This window comes from Pectinophora gossypiella, chromosome 18 (assembly GCF_024362695.1).
Source record: "Pectinophora gossypiella chromosome 18, ilPecGoss1.1, whole genome shotgun sequence".
NCBI lineage: Eukaryota > Metazoa > Arthropoda > Insecta > Lepidoptera > Gelechiidae > Pectinophora > Pectinophora gossypiella.
Window position 1 is genome coordinate 719775 of NC_065421.1, and position 26107 is coordinate 745881.

The 26107-nt window shown below is 41.8% G+C and overlaps 2 protein-coding genes across 2 annotated transcripts in view; one reads left to right on the forward strand and one right to left on the reverse strand.

Annotated features, from left to right (window-relative positions):
• Positions 1-26107, forward strand: part of LOC126375344 (ATP synthase-coupling factor 6, mitochondrial) — a 153017-nt gene that overhangs the window by 110536 nt on the left and 16374 nt on the right. The window lies entirely within an intron of this gene.
• LOC126375227 (integrator complex subunit 1) overlaps positions 1-26107 on the reverse strand; it is a 54226-nt gene that overhangs the window by 23582 nt on the left and 4537 nt on the right. The window contains exons 6-23 of the mRNA XM_050022122.1: positions 25248-25383; positions 23430-23635; positions 22821-22983; positions 22099-22245; positions 21028-21225; positions 20426-20572; positions 18963-19135; positions 14890-15042; positions 13933-14083; positions 12344-12549; positions 11610-11817; positions 10230-10303; positions 6057-6237; positions 5171-5320; positions 3530-3689; positions 2011-2245; positions 1294-1460; positions 593-768 (exon numbers count right to left, since the gene is read on the reverse strand). Of these exons, the coding sequence (XP_049878079.1) occupies positions 593-768; positions 1294-1460; positions 2011-2245; positions 3530-3689; positions 5171-5320; positions 6057-6237; positions 10230-10303; positions 11610-11817; positions 12344-12549; positions 13933-14083; positions 14890-15042; positions 18963-19135; positions 20426-20572; positions 21028-21225; positions 22099-22245; positions 22821-22983; positions 23430-23635; positions 25248-25383 (3031 nt within the window). The remainder of the gene's footprint in view (positions 1-592; positions 769-1293; positions 1461-2010; positions 2246-3529; positions 3690-5170; positions 5321-6056; positions 6238-10229; positions 10304-11609; positions 11818-12343; positions 12550-13932; positions 14084-14889; positions 15043-18962; positions 19136-20425; positions 20573-21027; positions 21226-22098; positions 22246-22820; positions 22984-23429; positions 23636-25247; positions 25384-26107) is intronic.

The following is a 26107-nucleotide window of genomic DNA, read 5'->3' on the forward strand; positions in this document are numbered from 1 at the left end:
TGTAGTAGTGTTAGACAGATGAGACGTTCGTTTTGTAAAAAAATACGATTCAAAGTGTAACTATGTTGATGATGATCTCTCCGACCGATGTCGGCCATGGCGACACTCTTAGTCGGCACGACGCTGATGCGCCCGAAGATGACTTATGTAGCCTTTTACAGTGAACTCCCGCGCATAGCGAGGGCACGTGAGCACATCGTTACTAAGTAACTATGTTACCTAATGTATAAAGATATTTTTGAATTTGGGAGAAGGAATTGACGAGAAGTGAGTGGTCGTCGCATTAAGCACAGTTTGTATAGCGTTGGCCGGACATAACGATTACTATGAGTTTGGATTTGTAGTGGACAAAATTTGTTTGTAGACAAGACACTCGTATTGACAAACGTATTCTAAGATGCTAACTCAAATCATCCTCAGTTGAGGAGACCTGTAGAAGATCTCGAATTCAGCTCAAATTCTGTCATTATTTAAGTTTCGAGTAAGTTTTATGGATAAGTAGGTAAATATGTTTGATGGAAAGTGGAGGAAGCAAAAGTGGCCAAGATCGTAAGTGGAATTCCGTGGTGTCATTTATGAATGTAAAACTTACAGCAATAAGTTGCGAGAAGGCAGTGTCGACCTCATCATGGAACGTGTTCCCGTTGATGAAGGCGGTGTGCAGCAGCGGGGTGACCTGCTCCGCTGACAGCTGCGCCGGCGCAGGCATGTTGTCCCACGCGTCCTCCGACTCCGAAGGGAGCGGGGTGTCTTCGAACAGGTTGTCGTCTGCATGCGGATTTGTAGATTAGGTTAAAGAGTAGAAGCATAGAATCATCATCTCCATAGCGTTATCCCGTTTTCACAGTTTTTAATTTTCATGAATTTTACGACAGGAAGTTCCACTTCATATCAACTCAGAATCATGGTCTGAATCATCCCCCTCAGTATTTGTAACGGTGTCATTAACACCCTGTATGTGGGACCGTTCCACATTTTTTAAGGTACGGAATTGAAATAGACTACTCTGGGCGCCATCACACTCGCGTCAGACAGAATACTGCGGGGCGGAAGGCAAGAGAGAATGCTACAACGACAAGAGCGTGGTTCTTAAATTGGTGATGATGAAATATCTGGCAGGAGTGATTCCACGGCATCAGTTATTCCCTGTCTGGACAAATAACATGTAAGGCGGCGATCACCACAGATTTTACAGGTCACAGTGTTGCGCGAAAAATTGCAATATTGCGTGTTATAAGGACTGCACAGTTCCCAGCTTTAAAAAAAAGAAAAGCATGTCCAGTGGGCACATACCGGGCGGGTAGGCGGGCGGCTGCAGGCGCAGCGCGGCGGCGAAGGCGGCCCCGCCGCGGGCGCCGCGCGCGCGCTGCACGCGCAGCAGCTGCGACATGTACGCGCGCTCCACGCCCAGGCGCACCACCGCGCCCGCGGGGCACGCGTCCAGCGCGCCCAGCAGCGCGCTGCGGGGACAACACATACATTTATACCTCAATACTCAGTGCGCTCCTGTGCTTACCGGTAGCGTCGGTTTGAAACCGGGGCTAGCACCAATGAGTTATTAATTTGTCTACAGTTGGCTCGACCATTATAGCCGGCGATACGGCTCACCTATCATGTTGGTCTAACAAAGCTCCGTGTGGTGTGGGTACTTAATTCATCTTGCGATGGACGCACCACTGTCTTTGCCAATCAGGATATTGTTGTAAGCATTATATATTTATTTATTTAACACACATTTATCATACTTACGGTGTACATCAAATTAGAAATTAGCACACGAAAACAAGTGTAATTATCATAAAATAGTTCGAACTTTACATATTGAGCAAGCAAGGAGTTGAATAGTCACTTTTCCTCAAAACCAGAGTGAATAAGCATTTACTAGATAAGCGTTTAAATACTCATACTCATATATCTAACTTTGGCTCAATGATAACCCTGACACCAGGGTTGATGAGACCACCAGCCGATACGAGAAAAGATTATGAGAAAAGAAACTTTTGCAGTCACCTCATGGAGCTGACAGGCATGCCAAATGTCTGTATGAACAGAGCCAGTTTGTGAGCCGGCAGTCCTCGAAGCCCTGCCTCCAGCAGCGGAGGCCTCGCGCTCCGTACGAGGTGCAGTCTCAACCAGTCCGGTAGTAGGACGGCTTCTTCGGAAGATTCTAGAAGAAACGCCTGCGGCGCGTCGTTGCCCACCCAGATGGACTGTAGCCATGTGTACATCTCCTGGTCTGTATCGTCTGTGGAGGGAATAATATAAAAAATAATAATAATTGTTAACGCCTGACAAAATATAAAGAGCAAGCAGCGCGCGGCAAGAAATTGATGTTGCTTTCAATATTCGAGTAGGCGCAATTAAACTTCTTACAATCGACGTCATACCCGGGACAGCCAATAAAAATGCTCCAACGCAATGCTCCATGGACCAATCGTGGAGATCAACGTCAGACCAAGTTCGTTACACGATAATATATCGAATCGACTGTTGTAAAAGCCTTTTTGTCTTCACAATTTTTTTATTCGCGAAATTTGTAATCATCTAGAACTGTAATTCTATTTTTCATTATCATTATTATAATCACGTATTTTAAATTTGCGTGGTTTAATTTGATGACTCCTACGATTCCTGCTAAATTCACCGGAGGAAGCTGATCGCCGCAGCTGGATGCGAGTCTTCGAGTCTTCAGCTACACATCGGTCGCTACATAATAATAAAAAAGTTCCATCATCACCAGCCCATTAACGTCCTCACTGCTGGGGCACGGGCCTTCCCTATGCATGGATAGGGAGATCGGGCCTTAAACCATCACGCGGGCCCAGTGCGGATTGATGGTTATTAACGACTGCTAATGCAGCCGGGACCAACGACTTAACGTGACTTCCGAAGCACGGAATAAAAAAGTTTATTTAGGTAAAATCTACGTCACACATATACATTTACAACATTGAAATATACTCACATTAACATTAATTTAGTTGGAAAACATAAAGGTATATGGGTGCCGCAGTTCACCAAAAAAGGCCAGGGTTCAGTGAAAATTTACCCAGAGGGCAACACTGACACTGAATATGTTCGTTAAGCTGCAAAAGTCCAATCAGTTTCATGCAAAGTGAAATTAATTGGTTGCACTTAAGACCTTGGTTACAAGTCGTTTCTGTAATAGACCAAACACACCTACAAAAACATAAATTTTATAATTATGACAACCAATGGTTCGTGATTTCACCACTGTTTACAAATAATTCGCTAGGCTCATTGACTGAACTTTTGCTCTTTCAATTGATACCCAACACTAAAAAAAAAATGTTTTTCGGCCTTGTTTGACTAGGTTGTCAAGTAGCTTGTTGATCTCGTCTGGTTTTCAGGTATTGGGCCCGCTTAATGGCATTAAGCTCGCCCTAACTTAGGTCTTAAAAATAGCTGGTGAAGAGTGAGTGTATTAGCAACCCCCCCCTCCCGTCGCTACCCCCTTTCCGCATACCCCTTCGGGGATACAGCCTTCTTCTATGTTATGTGTACTCACACATGGATGGTCCGTAGCAGAGCAGCTTCAGGTGCGCGTGCGCCACGATGACGTGTATGGTGACGCGGCGGCCGGAGCCCCACTGCAGGGACACGCGCTCGCCCGCCGCCCACCCGCCCTCCGGCGGCGGCTGCTCCGCTGGGGCGCCTGTCGAACGGAGCTGGGGGAAATCATGAACGTACAGGGCGTTAGGGACATGAAAATGCTTCGATGGTCGGGAGGGGTTAGTTGGGCTCTGTTTTCCGCATTTAGACTCTAAGATGGCCCATTATGCGTGTAATTGTTGACTACGTAAGCCAACCTATCTCCTTCCAGAAGCTCAGAAGCCTCCTGGGGTTTCCACAGGCTTCGCGGAGCGACCCCATTCCTTTGAGGATTTTTACCCGTTGTGCTGACACTCCCGTGCATTCCAGGATTACATGGGGGGCAGTTTCTTCTGCGTCCAGACAGCCTCTGCAAAGTGGGCTGTCCGTTATCCCTAAGTTAAATAGGTGTTTGTTGAGTGGGCAGTGACCCGTAATACTGCACACTACTGTCGGGAGGGGTGACTAGACAAGACAAAATAATAAATGTTTCTTTATTTAAATAAAATAAAAAATAAAATAATTGTTTATTGTCATAGAAAAAGATCGACACAACATTGGGTACTATAGCTAGGACACACAAATGCTACAGAAGTATAACCCAGCTACCTGAACTAGGAGACCTGTATCTCAGGAAGCAGTGTTCAGCAATTACATCTTTTATAACGTCGGTTTAGGCAGACCATTGTTAAACTGAATTTATTTGACAATAAACTGTGGTTAAATAAGAACAAATAAATATGCATTTTGTATGTTAATTGTGTGTGTGTGTGTGTGTGTGTGTGTATATTAGTGTGTGTGTGTGTGTGTTTGTGTTTATTAGAAACGAGTACGTTCGCGGAAGCTTCAAAGTAGCCCCTATACCCGAAAAGCTGAAAGAAATGAGGTGGTTTGGCCACGTAATGCGGAGAGACCAGCAGCATGTAGTCCACACAGCTCTTTGCCTGCCCGAGAACAAAAGAGGCAGAGGCCCTCCTTATACTTGGTGGACCAGCATGTCCCGATTACTAAAAAATGAAAATTTACCCGACCCGACAACCCTAGATAGAATGTCATGGCGCCGCATAATTAGGAGAGCCGACCCCACCTAAAGTTTTTTTTTTATTTATTTATTTATTTTATTTACATATCCAAACACATTATCATTACAGGCCAGAAGAAAAGTGGGATAGCGCAAGGAAGAAGACAGGGCGTTACTGACATCGTAACGAAAACTTTTGAGGGATGATTCAGGCCATGATTCTGGGTGGATAAGTGGAATTTTCCTTAGCAAAAATATCATCATCATCAATTTAAGAGCCACGCTCTTGTCGGTGTAGAAGGAAAGAGAGGAAGGGGAAGACCAAGAAGAGCAAAAATATACTTAACTCAAAATAATTAAAAATACACTAAAATTTTCATAAATTTTTCGACGGAAAATTCCACTTTATATCAACTCAGAATCATGCAAGTAAGGCGATTGGGGCAACCACCGTTCTACACGCCCTATTTATGGAGTAATGAAGGCGATTACTCCACCGACAAGAGCGCAGCTGTTAAATAAAGAGAGAGAGATTACCTTGTACATGTGTTGGTAGAGTATCTGCGTGAGCGCATGCAGCGTGCGGTGCTGCTGCGGCCGCGGCTCGGGCGCGGGGCTGCGCAGCTCGGCGGGGGGCAGCACCCAGCCCATCACTGTCGTGCGCTCCATCAGGACTTGGCTCAGGTCCTGGCGGTACACGATACGGTTAACATTGCTTCTAAAACTGGCTATAATATACCGTGTTAGTGACATCGTAACCAATACGGGATAATTCAGCTCATTATTCTGAGTTGACATCCGCCGAGCCGTGGTAGCCCAGTTGGCAGAACACTTGCCTCTCACTTTGAGGTTGCAGGTTCGAATCTAGCACAGGCCTAAACCAATGAATGTCGAATTTTTTTTCGAATTCATGTTTGGATCATAAATGATTATTACGTGCTTAGCGGTTGCGTGCACCTGGACCTGTCAAATGTTCAGGTTAGGTTAGCGGACCCTGTTATAAACTGAATAATGCTAGAGGGATGATTCTGAGTTAACATCAAGTAGAATTTTCCATCGCAAAAGTAAAACACAAAAAATAAAACATTAATAGGATATTTGACTAGAAAAAAAAAAAAAAACAAATTATAAAATGGTAATCTAGAAATAGAAGCCAGTCTAAGATGACAAAAATCAATCTCATTTTTACTTTTCGACTTATTTTTTAATTAAGTAACAATAAATACGACGTTTGATCGCTTTTATTGATGACGTCACAGGACAGTATTTGCATACAAACTCCAAAGAAAACTTTCGTTTTGACGTTTCGTAAGGTTAGGATAGCTAGGTTGTCAAGTTGTCAATGTTGCGACGGAAATTTCCACTTGATGTTAACTCAGAGTCTGTGACATTTTCAATTACATCCCCCCCCTCCTATACTGACCAGCACGACGTCGGTGTGGTCGGCGTCGGGCGCGGCGGCCACGTGCCGCGCCAGGAACGCCACGTAGGCGGCCACGTGCGACGGTATACACTCCACCAGACACGCCGCTCGGATCCTCAGCACTACCTCCTCGCGGACTGCCTCCCAGTGCTGCAGCTCCCAGAGGAGGTCCAACCACTCTCTGAAAGCATAAAATCGGGTCGTGTACTACGTTCAACAATTCCGATTACTAAATAAAGACAGATCTAAAACTTACGAAAAACATTGCCTTTTTGATATTTAACTCATTTATGAATTTTAATAAAAAAAAACGTAACAATAAGTCCGACATTTTATCACGTTTTTTCTATGACGTCAGTGTACTTTTTCATACGATTTCGTGTTTTGACGTTTAATAAAAAGTAGCTGATTTGACTAGTTGCAAACTAGCATATTTAAATTAATCTGTTACATGTTTGCGGGGGGGGATTTGACACATACATACATACACATACATATACTCACGCCTATTTCCCACCGGGGTAAGCAGAGACTATAGAATTCCATTTGCTTCGATCCTGACACACTTCTCTTGCTTGGGATTTGGCATTTGCGCATGTAAAAGTAAGTAATTGCTTCGATGTGGGCTTTTTAACCCCCCACCCCCCCCTCCTGTAGGGTTAACATGCGCAACGGGATAAAATTATCCCTCTCCCCCCCTGTTTACGGATACATTGGTTAATAGCCTATTTGATAGGTTCTGACAGTTGTTTGCTCGCGGTGAAACAGGCACTTATCATTAAAAAAAAACCGGAAGAAATAGGGAGCGTTTTTTTAAACGGTTTTATATGTAGATATAATTATTATAATGTATTTAATATATTATTAGCCTATATGATCCCACTGCTGAGCAAAGGCCTCCCCCATATTCTTCCAAGTATCCCGGTTCTGTGCGAGCTCCATCCAGTCTTTTCGATAACCGTCGAGATCATCGCGCCATCGTTTCCGGGGTCTACCACGTCAACGGTGTCCGTCCTGTGGTACCCAGTGCGTGATGATCTTTGCCCATCGTTCCGGATGCATGCGGCACACGGCACTAGGCTAATAATAATAATAATTTAATATATTGCACCTCTTTTTATTCTTCCGCAGTTACTCTAATACTACCTCTGGGTTGGCTGGAAGAGATCTCTCTTAGAAAGTCCACCCTTGTAAACGTCCATTTCTTGTTTGTGATGTAACTAGTTGTTAAGTGCAATAAAGTATATAAACGAAAACGCTGAAGGCTCTCACCCGGTACAACGTTTTAAGACAACAGGCCTGAGGGTGCCCAGTTGGGCGCGAACCTCGGCTCAGGGCGTCGTCTGAGAGGAAGAATATTTGAAAGAATGGTTAAGGTGATGCGTTTCAGTCAGCTAGGTAACGCTGCGTCAGCAGATGGCGTTACTTCTGCAGTTTTCGTATCTTTTTCCATTTATTCATTTAGTGTTGAGTTCTGACCCAGTGAAATGTTAGGTGGCGAAATCTTACATACATTATCTTTAAGTTAAGCTACAATTTTGAAGTATTTACTGCAGATATCATATTGAAACATTGCATCAAAAGTTGGTGTCATTTCAATTTGTGTACAAACACGAAGCTGTCACACACACATGCGAACTAGGTTAGCTATTAAAAGAGATGCATAATTTGAAGTCTACTTCTAACTTCTAAATGGCGCATTTGGTAAAGCAGTCGCCGCCATTCTTAAGTTTCACGGTTCAAACCCAAGTGCATGTTTTAATTGTTTTTACTTTTTGTATTTTTTTTTTACAATTGAATTTGGCGAACCCCTCTGTTACGGAATTTTCAAAAAGTATCACTTTTACCAATAATATTATAATTATACAATAATGTACTTTGCACTAAAGTACCTTCCGTAATTTCCGTATTTTTTATTTTGTAAAATTCTAACAGGCATTAATCGCATCAGTGAACATGCGGCTAACTAAAAAACTACTGAAAGGATTTTCATACGGTTTTCACCAATGAGTAGAGTGATTCATGGGCGTGCTTCAGGGTATATAATTTATACAAGTATTTTTTTTTTTTTGTATAAAATAGTTCAAAAATGATGATGAATGTCAAACATAATTATCGTTACAAATATAGCCGACTTGGAGCTTTCGGCGAAAACACTGCCTGAGCCCATTGAGATATAACAAAACAACGTATGGTTGAATTGTTCCTTTTTTGTAGGTCTACCGAAAAGTGCACAATGTCATAATAATTATATTGTGTATAAAGAATTGTGTATATGTATTGTATGATTTTACAAATAACGATCACAGTACAGTAATAATAAGGTAGATTTTTCCTAAATTGCGTCGGTTCAAACTTTGTCGCATCGCGTTTGAAAGATGTAATAGCGCTTCAGGACGTCCCGCAAGCACGGCGCTGATGTCGCAGTATCCGCATATAATTATTATGACTTGTCATTTAGTTCCAATAAAATCCGCGGGACTTCATACGTATGTCAGTGACAGCTGGTGATAGCATGCGGGACACTTAGCAGCTAATCGAATTCTATGTTGTTTTCGCGCCCAGTCCAGACGACTTGCAGCGCATTTCTGGACTTATATTTACGCGTGGTGTTTATTGTTAGGTTAGTTAGTTCAGGTTAGGACGTCTTTTTTTAACGAGGACGTTAAAAAAAGACGAGGCTGGGACGTATTGAAGTAGTATTTCCATATATGTACGCGGCCTGAAATGGGCTGTTTCGGGGACCTGAACTGGTTGCTGTCGAACTTATTATCACGTTTTCTTGATTAAAATTCATAAATAAGTCAAATAGAAAAAAGAAAAAAGATTTTCGTTAGTTTTAGATCTGGGGGGCTAAAAAGGCCACTTTTGATGAATCATAATATGTTCCTATTAGGAATTGAATTGCAAATTGTAAAATGGCCACTTATAGATTTTCTGTCATGATGTCTGTGATGTTTGTTTATTATACATAAGAATTTCAAAATTTATCTTATTTTTTTTCCCAAAGGGCAAGGCAAAGGGAACTATGCCCATACAGCCATGTCTTGTGTTTTTTTTCTTGATGATGATTAATGAAATGATGAAACCTAAGCCCCCACCCTCGGAGCAGACTCCTACTCCGAACCCCAAACGAAGTAAGCGGCTTATTGGCGCAAAGCGAAAATAGATAGGTACACTTTGTTTTTTGAATATTCCGATTTAATAATACTATCGGGAATGTTTTCCGACTAACTTAATGTGATCATTAACCACAAAACACCACTTCGTATTGATTATTTAGATTATTCAATCTTTGTATTCAATGAAGAAAGCAACCTTCCCGTTCCCGTTCCCACCAAAAAGTCCGCGGAATATAAATAAATCTGTATGTTGGATGGAAAAACAATTAATTATAAATGACTACTATTTAGGCCGGCAAATGCAACAACTTTTTTTTTTATTTGGTTTTCCCCGAAGGGTAAGGCAAAGGGAACTATGCTCATACAGCCATTTCATTTTATGTATAGATTTTTTATTATAATATATGTTCTCTTTTAAAACACGGTACTTACCCATTATTTAAAAATGTTTAAATAATATGCGTTAAAACAAAAATATTTTTCCAATATTCCTTTTCTCAGATTGTAATATTTTGAGTTTTTTATTTATATTTATTCTCTTCATACAAAATCTCTTTAAAAATTGTCACTGACATTCTATTAAACTTGTCAAGTAGTCAAAGCCTTTAGAGAAAAAAAAACTATCACGCACACAAACTAACATTGACACCTCTACACGCTCAGCAAATACACTGTAATCTGCACCACTACAAATGTAGAATTGATCAAAATTGAGGGTCTGAAATATGGTACTTCTCGTATTCGGACCCTAAATTTTTGTTAGTTTGCGAAAATAATACACCAAAATATTACTATTTATCGGTTTTATAACAATATTCTTCTATCCGTTTTCCTGTAGCACTGCATCAACTTTTGTATGGAAAACGAATCACCTTAACCTACCAACTGCCTAGGTAGGTATCTAAATTACGTTACAAAAAACAATGAAATTAGGTACCTTTACTATTACGGAAAATTGAAGTCTCCTACTTTATTCGTTGCTTAATATTTCACGTGTTCCGACACGAGATAACACGTTTCGGAAGGTTCAAAAAAAAACATATTAACTTACTCCGGACTCACGTCAGCATTGTAATCCATTTCTGTAGTTTCCTCATTGGTTTGTGACAACACCAATTTTAAGCCCTGAAAAGAAAGGGAATATATTCATAAACCCAAAATGTATTATTTATTTATTTATCAATGTTCTACAACTTTACAGGACTATCCTAATACAATTGTTCGCTAGAAATATACATATATAAATTTTAAAGTAGGAACAGTGGGGTTAAAAAGGCCATCATCATTATCATCAGCCGTACGACGCCCACTGCTGGGCATAGGCCTCCCCCAAGGATCTCCACGACGATCGGTCCTGCGCTGCCCGCATCCAGCGGCTTCCCGCGACCTTCACCAGATCGTCGGTCCACCTTGTAGCGGGCCTACCCACTGAGCGTCGTCCGAAAAAGACCAAATCGAAGCAATTCATCTAAAAAGCAATATTGAAATTTGCGCATATAAAAGTAAGTGCGCACTGCAAACAAATGTCAAACAGCAATATTGCTTTCTTAGATGAATTGCTTCGATGTGGCCATTTTAACTCCCCCAGCTAATTTATACATAGCATGTGACACATAAAGGGCAATCGCTTCTGTAAAAAACCGGACCTGTCAAATCTTCAGGTTAGGTAAGCGGATCCTGTTAAATCCAGATAACGCTAGGGGGATGATGATGATGTAACATATAGTGACTTTTTGGAATTCGGATAGGCTACAAATGAATATATCAGTCCTGTCTGCGATCTCATTAAGTGTGTAGAGAGCACGAAACGAAAATTATAATATTTTATACCCACAGATTATATAACAAGGGAGATCGATCGAGCTCGGTGAGGGGTGGGTACTTAGTTCATCTTGTACTACCTCAATAGGGTAGTTTTCAAATAATACATGTTTATGGAACACGATGTTCGTGCGTCACCCAACAGGGTCCACATAATATCAGCGTCGTGGTTCACGCCGCGACTTGTGCTGAGTGAGGCGCTTTTATCTCAGGACGTCCACCACCACCTTATGGTCATTTCGACAAACATCCGTCTTGCTTTTTTGTAATTGTTTTAGTAGAAATTTGATATGATGTTGTTGTCTTTTTTTTTTGTGCGTGGCATCCTTTTATAATAAACTATTTCTATTCTATTCTAATAAAATCAGTTACTTTTTACTAAACGTCGAAACACGAAACTACCACGGAAGTATGGAAAAGAAAAACGTGACAAAATGTCGCACTTATTGTTAAATTTTTCTTTATTAGAATTCATAAATAAGTGCAATAGATAAAAGGAAATGCTTTTTGACTATATTTGTCTTAAATAAAGATTTATAATTAGAATTTCATAATTCATCTTTGGCGTAGGAAGCTAGCCAATTGGGATACAGCGGTGTGGGGAGCGTACCCGTCCGGCGCTGGCGCGTGTGGGCTGGTGCGCGTGCGCCAGGCGCTGCATGTAGTAGTGCAGCACGGCGCGCGCGCCGTCCTGGCTGTGCGCCACGGTGCGCCGCAGGTGCGCGCACAGCTCGCCCACCTTGCCCGCCTCGCCCGCGCCGCCCCCGCCCCCGCCCCCCGCCGACAGGAACTCGCACAGGCACTGCACCGGGAGCACGCTGCCACACACAAACCACATACTCAACTTCACGCCTCTTAGGCAGAGACCACGGAATGACGGAATTTCCCCAAGGAATAAAATAAATCATTACCATAGAATAGGGAATAATACTACGTATAGAACGGCAACTCTCCGCGTCTGAGCTAGGTCCCCCCCCACCCCTCGAAAATAGACGTCACGCACACAGATGCGCGTGTATGATAATGTCAATGTGTCATATCTTCTAAACCGTATCTAACAGCTGAACATACTTGGGGTTGACGTCAAATCTGGCAACCCTCGTTGCCTAGGTTTGTTGATTATATGGCGCATAACAACGGGGGTGTAAAGTATTATTTTAATTATAATTTTGGGAGTGAGGTAAACCTAACTCAGCCGCTGGTGGGGAGCGGAGAGTTGTCGTTCTATACGTAGTATTATTCCTTATTCTATACCTGAGCTGCAAGCTGATCGTGTGAACTGCACCCCAACGTGGATCTATGGCATTTGCACCCTGTTACTCTCTTATACGTGTATCCTTGTACCTGAGTTGCAGCTGGTCGTGCTTGAGCAGGTGGTGCAGCCAGGGCATGGCGCGGCGCGTGCCGTGGCGCTCCACCAGCTGCAGCAGCAGCGCGGCGCAGCGGCACGCCAGCTTGCCCAGGCGCAGCGCCGACGACAGCTGGATCACTGTCTCTATCACTGGCTGGGGAGGCTTGCGGGCTGGCCCGAGCGGGTCCAGGGTTGTTAGCTGGAAACAAAAAAGTTTTTCGGCGATTCGAATCACAAGTCGTCCAAGTTAAGAGTACCTTTTCCAAGATTGCTTATCAAATTCAAATTCAAAAATATCTTTATTCAGTAGGTAACATAGTTACACTTTGAATCGTCAATTTTTACATAACGAACGTCTCATCCGCCTAAAACTACTGCAGCTTCTCACAACCTGTATAGCCGGGGAAAAGAAGCTGCAAGAAAAACCTCGGCACAGGGCCCTAGACGTTCTTTAAAAAAAAAAAAAATAAACATAAAATATTGATATACAATTGAGTAATTTAGCTGCCTAATATCAGTTCTCAGACAGTTAATCCCATGCATTCATATCTTCTAAATAATCACTAACTTTATAATAACCTTTTTTGTAAAGTTTTTGTTTAACTACTGTCTTAAAGCAGTTGAAAGGCAAATTCTGAATGTCAATGGGAATCTTATTGTAAAAACGTATACATTGCCCCTTAAAAGATTTAGTAATCTTATGTAATCGACTGACTTGTAAAGCAAGTTTATTTTTATTCCGGGTATTAACAAGCTACTACCAGCTATCTACCCATTGACCCGTTTCACACAGGATCCGCTTACCTAATCTGAAGATTTGACAAGTCCGGTTTTTTACAGAAGCGACTGCCTGTCTAAGCCCAATACAGCATAGGTCACATACCTCCGAAAATGCATTTATCGGGAATGTGAGTTTCCTCATGACGTTTTCCTTCACCGCTGAGCACTGATAATCATTTATGATCCAAACACGAATTCGAATAGAAGGTTAGCTATCGACAGTTCGCCAACGCTACTTCTTATCACGTGGATTGTGAGGTGGAATACTAGCCTCCTGTCAGGGTTATGATTGAGCTGCCAAAGGCCCTTGACATGGCTCATGTAACGATTACTCACATCAGTAAATAGTAACCGGGATCAACGGCTTAACGTGCCTTCCAGAGCACGGATCATCTTACTTTCGGACAATCAGGTGATCAGCCTGTAATGTCCTATAATGATATGTACCCACAGGCGCACCCCTGATGCCGGGCAGCAGCGGTATCAGTACTGGTTGGAGGCCGAGGAAATGGATTCTGGTAGGGCTCTAGCTAGAACATCACCGATTGAGAAATTGGTCGGTGTACTGCGGAACGGAAGGCGATTGGGGCAACCACCGTTTTACACGCCCTATCTATGGAGTAATGGCGATTACTCTACCGACAAGAGCGCAGCTCTTAAATAAAGAGAGAGAGAGAGTACCCACCGGGATTCGAACCCGGGGTCTCCGGATCGTGAGTCCAACGCTCAACCACTGGGCCACAGAGGCCGTTTCGCCAACGCTAATCTGCTGCTACTGCTGTCTCCCTGTATGTTGCGTCACCTGGCTGAGCAACCGCGAGTTGTGCTCGGTGATGGGTTGCTTGGTGCTGGCGGCGGCCAGGTGTGTCTCCAGCTGCAGCACAGCTGCGCGTTCCGCCTCGCTGCGCTCCGCCTCCGCCGTCACTGAGCTGCCCCATTCAATGCTCGGTTTGCTGGAACAAGTGAGTGGTTACGTCGAGTGGAATAGGAGGGAACAAGGGGTGTGGCAAAAAAGCCACATTAATGCAATAGGCTAGTTTCCAACTATTAGTCCCGGTTTCCACAAAAAAAAAAAATTCATCTCGAGCTCCTCCGTGCTTCGGAAGGCACGTTAAGCCGTTGGTCCCGGCTGCATTAGCAGTCGTTAATAACCACCAATCCGCACTGGGCCCGCGTGATGGTTTAAGGCCCGATCTCCATATCCATCCATAGGGAAGGCCCGTGCCCCAGCAGTGGGGACGTTAATGGGCTGATGATGATGAAGAGTGGGAACATATCACAAAAGGCTGATCACCAGATTGTCCGAAAGTAAGAAGATCCGTGCTTCGGAAGGCACGTTAAGCCGTTGGTTCCGGATATTACTTACTGATTTATTTATTTATTTATTTATTTAATGTTCGGAGAAACAACAGCTATAATTAATTTAGTAGCAACTTATGGTAAAAACAGAAAGCCAATTATAGTTCCTCGCAGATAGCAAATTGAAAAAAAAAAAAAACAAACAAAAAGGTTTGCACTAATGCACATTACACTAGGCATAATAACACAGATGTAAGTAAGTAGTCGTTACATGAGCCATGTCAGGGGCCTTTGGCGGCTCAATAGTAACCCTGACCGCAGACGACGGAGTTGAAGCAGTCGCCGTAGCCGAAATCGGCTGGATCGCATCATCATCATCAGTAACCCTGACACCAGGGTTGATGAGGTTAGTGTTTAGTTGCAAATTCATAGTGTTCTATTTATTCCCTAAAGATCTTACCCAGTAATACAGGTCTCAATGAGCGCACGTAGAGTAGGATAGGTGGCGGCGGCGCGCTCTGCGAACCCCGTAGGGTTGTGTGCCGCGATCATCGTCAGCAGGATCCACGCGCGCCAATACAGCGACGTGATCGCCAGCGGCGGAGGCGTGTATCTATATAAAGAGACAACTAAAGGGCTATGAACCTTTCTGGCATATCTCAGTGGCGCCACCTAGCGGATTTTTTAAAACTGCGGCGCACGATGAAACCTGTGCAAATCGATAGGGGACACTTGTCTGAACAAAAAAGCTTTAATGGACCTTTGCTCTAAAGTGTCACGTTTTCAAGATATCTAGCTTGAAAGTTACGAAAACTGTCGTATGGATAAATCGATTTTACTCTTTATCTATATACAATCGTCATATAGTGACAAAGTGATTGATTATACATGAAACATTATTTAATATACAACATATTTATCTTATTGAAAAAATGAAATTAATAAATACTTGCAACAACATTAATGGTTTTTGTCTTTGCTACATTATATAGGAAGTACATAGGTACTTAACTGTGCACACCTTATCTAAGGTTACTAATTGCAAACTGAGTTTATCAGTTTGTGTTATGTATGATATAGGCGTCATTTACTCCTTAACTTGATTTTACTTGACACAACGACAGGATCTAATGAAATATAAAATAAAGTTTACATTTCTATAGCAATGCGTTTAGTGCGGCATCATTAGTACTCGTTAAAAAGCAGAATTCTCGAAGTTTAAGAAATCTGTGTAAGAGAAACAAAATGGTGTACTTATTAACTGCCATTTTGCTTACTCGTTTAATTCCAGGAACTACGAAAATGGAGGTCCTTTGTTTAAAGTTGCACGAATTTCTATTATTTCGGCGGAATCAACAAGGATAGCGAATAGCCATGCAATAAGTGTGAGTGAGACAACATCATACAATAAATACAATAGGACGATTGGCAGCCGGGTGAACTTTCAGTCAGTTTGCCACTTTCATCTTCAACGTGCGCACGCGCTTTTCTCTGTTCTGAGAATCTATCCTGTTCATTCTGTTGTATTTGTTACCACTGTTGAGTTTGTTAATATTCCTCTTGAGTTTGTTAGTATTTTTGTTGACTTTGTTAGTGTTATTGTTGAATTTGTTGTTGTTGTCTTGGCAAGATGTCCAGCCATGTTGGTGCCAGGCAATGATTTTTGTTGTGGTGTAAGCACTGTTCGTGGCCCGCGCCGAAGATCTCGGCGTCCTATACAGTCTTACTTGACAACTGAAGATTATATTGCTAGGCACCCCAACATCCTGAATTATGCTCGCCACTTATTTGACGATCGAGAGCTAAGTAATCTTATTTGAACATTGCAAAAATTAAAAATCTCAGTATGCAGTGTATCTGGTATCTATATTATAGTCCCTGGTCAGTATAATACATAAAATGACAATGTATAATTCGCTTCGTTTCTCAATCGTGCTTTTCATACTCGAAATGACATATGAAAAAAATTCGTGTATGGAAATAATATATCCTACTTTATCGAAGCTCTCATTATGTAGCGTCTTAGACGAAGTGTAATCAACGCAAAACATTTTTAACAGAAAGTCGTCAACTTATCTCTATTATAATTAGCCAGAGATAGCTCTTACGCCAAGCGTATCACTTGTGTACCAGACTTACGCTTTCAATAGATTTTATAGCCAACTATCACCACTTAATTATGTATAATAAATGATATTTGCATTTTTTTGTAACAGTAGAGAGTAATCAGTTCATATTAATGCAAGCACAACGGTAAGGCTGTTTTTTCATCTGACATGTGCTACGTTGCTAGGTTTAATATCCACCAATCAGATAATTGGGTCTGATTCTGATCGGCACAATGAACCCGATTGTAGGGTATGCAACGTAGCATCTAGCATGTTACTGGTGGAAACGCAGTCTAAATGTGACGTACTTACTTCATTATTGATGGAACAGTATTCTTATCGTTTCCAGCTAACTACGCAATACCGAATATGCCACATTTAAAAGAGGAAGTGAGGATTGCTTGCGCCCTAATAAATGCTTTCGGAAAACGGGTGACAGATCACCCACTCGTAAATGAAATAATCAACGATATATACCTTAAGCACGACGCCCCAAACTATCTGTGCGAGTTTGTAATACAAAACAATTTAAATCAACGCAGAGCCGCTTTCCAAGCTATAAACTCAAGTGAAGGCTTTCAACAGTTTCCCATCTTATCATATGAGGATCTGTTGATAATGTCTCTGGGGCCGTATCAAGTGACGCAGGCAAGAAGCTACTATGGCGAACACCTAAAAGAAAACGGAACGTTTTTCATTGAAATGTATGAAGAATTTGAAGTTGACTATAATTTAAATCAATACAAAATAAGTAGTTTGTGATCCTTGGCTGACAAGAGCTAAAATACTCTCGAGGCACCAGAGCAACAGAATTTATTTTGTATATATCTTGCTAAATAATAGTTTGAAAAACAGAAATAAACTTGTCGGTCACTATTGCAGCTGTATAGTTGGAAAACGGACACTAGGGTGCTGTGCTCATGTCATGTGCATAGTTTGGTATATGGGATGGGCTCGGCACCAAGAAATTCAACCCCCTGCTGCCTTTTTAGATCAAGTTATTATTTCTGATGAAGAAGAAGATTGATTATTCACGAAGACTGATATTCATTATCCTAATAGGTACGAATTTGTATAAAAAAGCCTATTTGTTATAAGTATATACACTGTATGTATTCAATAACAATTAGAATAAGAAGAAGAAGAAGAAGAATAAAATAAATTAGTATTGATTTCATTTTTAAGCAAAATATAAATAACTATATGACTACTTTTACGATGTTTTATTTCATACTTATAAAAACACAACTAAGAAAATCGATGAATAATTGAACAATGTGTTCATGTAATATGATTGTTATGAACTACACAGCTTAAGGTCCCGTTGCATTGAAGGCACACACCCCATTGGTGTGTCTATACGAACTAGGTATGTTCCATACACTGCTGTAAAGTAAAGTAGTCCTAAAAGCGAATTTTCACACCCCACCTGCTTTCACTGTGATTAGACATTTAAGCTGCCTTTCATTGAATAAACATAAAAACTCAAAAAGTGTGAAATTGTTAGACAATCATAGCAAATAACTTTGAGCGTGATTACCACGAGAATAAGTCATGAGCTGTACATCTCACGACTCGTTTCTGGATTTCTTTTAAGTTATACATAAAAGTAAGTTATAGATATTTATTTTATCTATTTTCTATTTATTTATTTTTCAATAAAGTAAATATGTGGTATATTAAACACTAATATTCCATGCATAATCACTTAGTCACTATATTCCAATTGCATATAAAAGTAAAATCGATTTGTTCATACAACACTTTTCGGAACTTTCAAGCTAAATATCTTGAAAACGTGACGCTTTAGAGCATAGGTTCATTAAAGCTTTTTTGTGCAGAAAAGTGCCCCCTATCGATATGCACAGGTTTCATCGTGCGCCGCAGTTTTAAAAAATCCGCTAGGTGGCGCCACCAGGCTATGCCAGCCTCCATAGTGAAATGTTCAATGCCCTTTAGAATTGTCTAACAAAAATATCATTTATTAGTACGGATTGACATAATAAATAAAATAATGGCCCCGATTCCTGCAGACACCTCCTAATTTTATTTCAAGTTATACCCGTCATTTTCTTATCCGCCTAATAGGAAAGGGACGGATGATTGTAAACAAGTTAATTTTAAAATGAATGAATAATCCGTGCGAATAAAATAGGCATTTCGCTGGCAATCCATTTGATGTGCTGTCTACTTAATTCTGTCGGGTTATTTATTGGCCGATGTAAAATTTTTAGACGGTTGTTTTAGATTTCTGCTTAAAATTGACGTGTGTTCCATAAATTGTATGCCTGTCGATTACCTGTCCCTTTCTTTTTCAACGGTTAAGAAAATGACAGGTATAACTGAAAATAAAGTTAGTAATAAAGTTAGTGGCGTCTGCAGGAATTAATCATATTCATATCATGTATGTTATAAGTGTACTGACCCCGCCGGCAGGGTGATATTATCAGGTGGGTTGAACTGGCACAACTGGAAGATGTACTCTGCTATCTCCAGCTTGTCCACTTGCAGTGGGTTCTCTTCCGGCGGCAGTGCGCATGCGCGGCGGACCAGTTGCTCCACCAGCTCGAATACCTCAGCTGGAGCTACTGGGATGTCCTGAAAAAGGTATAAGAGCCGGCGTATGAGACATACCATTCAGCGCTCAAAGCTTTTAGACACATATTTCCATTGTCTTAGTAAATTTTAGCACTAAAATCCACACACTCTTTCTGATTATATTTCATTAAGTGATACCATGGCATAACAAAATCAGGTATGCTCAATCCTATGACAAGCCGTCATTGCTAACCACTGTGTTACCATTAAATTGGTATCTCCAACATTCCAAGGACGTAAATCTTATTATTGTAAATTAAGTGAATTACTGACTAATGTATTTAATTACTATTACTTGTCACATATAAAAAAAATCATTATAACTGTAAGTAAATCTTTTACTAAAAGTCCAAAATTGCCTTGCATAGTAAATATAAAAACGTTGGACGTGGGTAATTTATTGTTTACGAAATGGCAACACAGGGTGGGATGACGTCAGCTGGGCTAACCTCGAAATGTTAGCTGTCATCTTTGAGCATACCTGGTTTTCCTGCGGCGGCAGGACCGCACGACTATTAGATAATTATTGTTGTTATAAGATGTGAGATTCCAAATTGGACGATGAAAAAACTCAATCCGTAGATTACTTTAAGTTTGACAGGTCCGTTTTTTACAGAAGCGATTACCTGTCTGACCTTCCAACCCGCGAAGGGCAAAACTTTCAATACAGGTTACGTCACATATGTACGTCCGAAAATGTAAAATGAAAACCATAAGGTTGAGCATAGGTACCCTGTTTTAGTATACATTGTTAATACCAGGAATAAAAATAAACTTGCTTTACAAGTCAGTCGATTACATAAGATTACTAAATCTTTTAAGGGGCAATGTATACGTTTTTACAATAAGATTCCCATTGACATTCAGAATTTGCCTTTCAACTGTTTTAAGACAGTAGTTAAACAAAAACTTTACAAAAAAGGTTATTATAAAGTTAGTGATTATTTAGAAGATATGAATGCATGGGATTAACTGTCTGAGAACCGATATTAGGCAGCTAAATTACTCAATTGTATACCAATATTTTATTTTATATGTTTATTTTTATTTTTTTAAAGAACGTCTAGGGCCCTGTGCCGAGGTTTTTCTTGCAGCTTCTTTTCCCCGGCTATACAGGTTGTGAGAAGCTGCAGTAGTTTTAGGCGGATGAGACGTGCGTTATGTAAAAATTGACGATTCAAAGTGTAACTATGTTACCTACTGAATAAAGATATTTTTGAATTTGAATTATCAAGACTTATATGACATCCCCTCGAGGCGAGGGATCTAGTTAGTTCAGTGACCCTGTACCTTGGACAGCCCGATGAAGATGACCCGTAGCAGTGTGTTCTGTGGCAGCGGCGCCTCGCAGCACAGGCGGTAGGTGACAGCACGCTCCGACTCCGGCGGCCAGTTGTCCACCTTGCTGTATACGTCCGCCGCCTCCACGAACATTATCTGCGCGACAACGCAAATAGTTTAAATAGTAAAGAGTGTGGTAATAATATTGTAATAGGTAGATCACAGCGGAGTACGAAGGATTTAATTGTCGTGCAATATGTAAAGTAATAATGTTTATCTACTGTTTGATACACATTAATGCGGAAAAGAAAAAGATGAGGAAAGGAAGAATCCTAACCACTTGCGCTGTCCCCATACACCTGAAAATAGCCCAGCTCATAGAAAAAGGGAAACACTCACGTGATCAGCTTCTCTATTCTTCTTACCAGGCCTGGTTTTTGTTGACAGCACAAGTAGCAATCACAGCAGTCTATTCACTATTACTCAGCGGCGGCGGTATATTTACGATTATTTTAAAATATTTGCAGAAAAAAACGTATTACAGATAGAACAGAAAAAACAAAAGGAGAACAAAACGTCCCTATCACGGCTGGTGATGATGATTATTGTACCTTGTTGAGTGCGTGCTGGTAGTCATGCCTGGTGGGCCTGTAGATGGGCATGGCGGTGTCCAGCAGCCAGCCCACGGCGCAACCCTGGATGACGCACAGCTGCTGCTTGTAGTCTGGTAAGTGCTTGCTGTGTGATGCTGTCACCAGGCAGCAGCAGCAGAACAGGTCTGCCAGGGACGAAAAGGCGCGCTCCCGGACCTGCAACAAGTATGGTCGTCTTTTTTTCTACACAACAAAAATCTTTATCTTCATCTTATGTTTTGGAGTTTACAACAATGACATATTGTTCCCGTGAATGTTACCATTTTGTGCAGTAAAAAGGCGCGAAAGTTATATAAAAAGAGCTGAGAGACTTTCCAGTCGACGTTCCCCAAAAACACGATAGATGGCGTTGTTCAAACGTGGCGTTGTTTTAACGTGATAATTACCTATTGCTGGGGTACATAATAATTAGTAAGAGTAAGGGAAAAGAGACAAATACTGAGAATTACTGAGGACAGAAGAGGCAAGATTGGACACCTAATAAGACACGACGAATTTATTAAAAACATCATAGAAGGAAAGCTAGAAGAAACGAGAGGAAGGAGAAGACCAAGAAGAGCTTACATGGAACAGATTAAAGAAAAGTTTAACACCGTGTCTTATAGGGAAGTCAAGGAATTGGCCTTTGATAGACTGGAATGGAAAATGCTACACCGACAAGAGCGTGGCTCTTAAATTGATGATGATGACATAATAATTCAGAAATGTAACGTAATGGCAGAAGCATATTTTATGGATTATTTGGATCACATTATGTATATAATGATGATGCTATGTAAATTGCTTCTCTTTATTTTGATCAGAATAATAATGGGTGGAAGTTGTAATTGTATTAGTTGTAGTTCTAAAAGGGTTATCATTCATACCCAAAAACAAAGATAAAAGATGCATATGTCTGTTATACATGTTAGAAGTTTAAACGAAGAAAACTTAACAACGCCATGTCATTTAGCTGTATTGCTTTTTGAGATGAATAGTGTCAATGTTGCGTTTTGAGGTCCTGGAGTCCCCGCAGGAGGTATGGGTCACCTCGGCGGGCGGCTCGTGCGGCGGCGGCGTGGCCAGCGCCCTCGCCAGCGGCAGCAGCGCCTGCACGTCGGCGCGGGCTGCGCGCACGCACTCGCGGGTCAGCGCGCGCAGCGGACGCAGGTAGTCCTCGGGCCGGAGGAGCAGCTCCTGCGGGTTGGTCAAATAGCCAATCAAATGTTGTTTGATCAAATCGCTAATCAGAAATGTTTATACAATTGTATTTTGGCAGTGATGTTTAAGGCTGAAATTTTAATAACATAACATAAACAGCCTATAGACGTCCCACTGCTGGGCACAGGCCTGACATCAATCAACTGGAGGGGGTATGGAGTATACTCCAACACGCAGCTCCACTGCGGGTCAGTGGAGATGTTTTTACGGCTAATAGCCGGTACCAATGGCTTAACGTGCCCTCCGAAGCACGAAATCATCCTACTTTTTCGGACAATCAGGTGATTCAAGCCTGAAAAATCCTTACCAAACAAAGGACCACATCCGGATAACATACACAGGATAACACAGAAACACAATATTACAAGAAGCGAGACAAAAAGCACAAATTAACGCTGTTGCCTCTCAATAAGTGAATAAATTTAGAAAAACGTTGTAAAATGTCACACTTATATTACATTTAAGTTAAATAGAAAAAAAGGAAACGTTTTATGTCACCTTTAGAACTTTATCTTTGACCTAAAAACTACCCAATGTGACCTCACTGTTACCTGGTAAGTATGCGCCATGGCAGCTGGCACTAGCTGCGGCTGCGCCTGTATGAGCGCGCACAGCACGGCCATGTTGTTGGGCGAGCGCACGTTGGACAGCTCGTTGTAGATCGTGTGCGTCACCACGCTGCGCAGGAGTGCCGGGCTTTCCGAGACCATCTCTCTGGGGAGGGGAGGGGTCGGTGTACATTTGTGTACGGGTGAGGACTTGACCAATCACACTCAACTCTCGGATTTATCTATTTAAGCTTAATACGGCCTAATGTGGTGACAAAACGTGAGCACACAGTGAGTGCGGTTTGTCGTCGGTGCGAGTTCAGATTGTTCCGAACATTCCGATATCGAATACATAAACAAGCGGCAAAGAAAGAGGGTAGACAGATATGACTGCCCGTAGAAAATTATGGATCTACCTACTCCACTCCAATCTCATCAGTCATCCCGTGATCATGGCACTTGCATCAGTGTCGAAATATCGGGAGTCTCGGTAAGAATCCGTTATTATGTGTTTTAATTATGATAGTAACCGCGTAAACTTAAATCAATGTGTAATGTAAAATTTATTGTGTCTGCAGATGAGAAGTTAATAAAAAATAAGCTCCTTCGTACCTGAGGCAGGCCTGGTACGCGGCCTGCAGCGGCTTGGTCTTGAGGCGCATGCGAGCCAGCTGCGCCAGCACCTCGTGGTCGCGCGCCGCGGAGGGCCCGCTCGCGTCCGCGTTGCAGCACACGTACGCCAGCAGCTCCTGCCCGCAGCGCCACAGCTTGCCCGAGTGCAGCCACGCTTCCAGCCGGGATGCCGATATTATGCGGATCTGGGGACAAGTCATCGGCATTCGTTGATCGTTGAAGGATACAAAATTTTCAATTTCAATGGTGCTAATTCCTATAAACACCATCTAATTTTATTTTAAGTTATACCTGTCATTTTCTATCCGCGGAAAGGAATGGGACGGGTAATCGACAAGCATAAAATATATGGAACACACGTCAATTTTAAGCAGAAATCTAAAACAACCGTCTAAAAATTTTGCATTGGCCAATAACCCGACAGAATTAAGTTGACAGCACACGTCAAACGGTTTGCATACCAGCGAGATACCATTTTTATTCGCCCAGGTTATTCATTAATTTACTCATTCTTCCTAAAATTAGGAGCTGTCAATCATACGTCCTTTTCCTTTTCGGCGGATAAGAAAATGACAGGTATAACTTAAAGTAAAATTAGGTGTGTACAGGAATCGGGGCCAATGATTACCTTTTTTTAGGAAGGGAAAATAGATGGGAAGGGGTAGAAGGAGGATAAATTGGCTGGATAATGTTAAGAATTATTATTATTATTAGCCTATATGATCCCACTGCTGAGCAAAGGCCTCCCCCATATTTTCCCAAGTATCCCGGTTCTGTACGAGCTCTATCCAGTCTTTTCGATAACCGTCGAGATCATCGCGCCATCGTTTCCGGGGTCTACCACGTCTACGGTGTCCGTCCTGTGGTACCCAGTGCGTGATGATCTTTGCCCATCGTTCCGGATGCATGCGGCACACGTGTCCAGCCCAGTCCCACTTTAGCCTGGCGGTCTTCCTGCCAACATCAGCTATACCGGTTTTTGAGCTGTTAAGCTGCTGCAGAATGTTAAGAAATTGACTGAAAATAGGGACGCAGCCGCGCTCTCCAGACTGGCTCAGAATAGGGAAGACTTTGCGGTGGTTGTCGCCGATGCCCGAATAGGGTATGGCAGTTTTAGAAGAAGACCTTTACAATACAATACAAATACACTTTATTGCACCAAAATAAAGAAATAATTACAAAAAAGTCTTTTTTTGTAAGTAATTTGTAAATAATTGATGTAAGTAAGTAGTCGTTACATGAGCCATGTCAGGGGCCTTTGGCTCAATAATAACCCTGACACCAGGGTTGATGGGGTTGGTAATTCACCTCACAACCCACACGATAGAAGATGTGGTTAAGAATAATTAAAACACATAATAACGGGTTCTTACCGCGTTTAAATGGGGATATGAGACTCCCGATATTTCGACACTGTTGCAAGTGCCCATTTAAACGCGGTAAGAACCCGTTATTATGTGTTTTAATTATGATAATAACCGCGTAAACTTAAAACAATGTGGTTAAGAATGTAGTTTGTCCATGTAACAGGGTATCTGAGTAGTAGAGATTTTGAGTAGACAAGTCCATTGGCCACCTGCTCCGACATATCGACGGGGAAGAAGCGAATACTCCTATCTTAAATTTTTAGGCAAATCGACTTTTAGATGTGAGTCGTTGCGAAATTTAATTTTACGTTGGCTGGCAAGATCTCTTATATATATTGCCCAGTTTTAGGCCGATTTTTGATTAATAGAAATAGCTCTTAAAATAAAGAATTTATATTATGTATAATTGACTGCAGTCTGAGAGTCTGACCTCGGGGAAACCGCAGGTTGCGGAGAGCAGCTTGAGGAAGCCCTTGCCGATGGCGTCGGGGGCGGCGCGCCGCTGGATCTGCTCCTTGATGGCTTCCAGCACGAGGGTCTCCACGTATTCATAACTGCTGGAGTACCTGAGCAGAATAGAAATAAAAAAGTATGCTTCTGCAACTGACTGTAACACAACAGTTATGTATACTGTAGCTGAAAATCAGCGTTTTGTTAACGACCTCCGTGGTCCAGTGGTTGAGCGTTGAGCTCACGATCCGGAGGTCCCGGGTTCGATTCCCGATGGGGAAATATCACAAAAATTACTTTGTGGTCCCTAGTTTGGTTAGGACATTACTGGCTGATCACCAGATTGTCCGAAAGTAAGATGATCCGTGCTGCGGAAGGCACGTTAAGCCGTTGGTCCCGGTTACTACTTACTGATGTAAGTAAGTAGTCGTTACATGAGCCATGTCAGGGGCCTTTGGCGGCTCAATAGTAACCCTGACACCAGGGGTGATGAGGTTGGTACTCCACCTCAACCCACACGATAGAAGAAGCGTTTTGTTCGTAAGAGCAAAAACTTGCGCTGAGCTATGACCGATTTGCGCTGCTGCAGCACACATGCATACCTGGCGTGTTTAATACAGAGTTTCTTCTCTGTTGATTGGTTATCTGTATCTAATCTTTTTCTTTTTGTATGCATGTGTGTCTGTAGACCAAAAAAATGTTTTTATCTATCTATCTATCTATACTTATGATGAGTATAATATTTTTTTTACATCTACATACATAAACTCACGCCCGTAATCCCTAATTGGGTGGGCAGAGTCAAAAGTAATCACAGACAACTTGCAGCCACTGTTGATA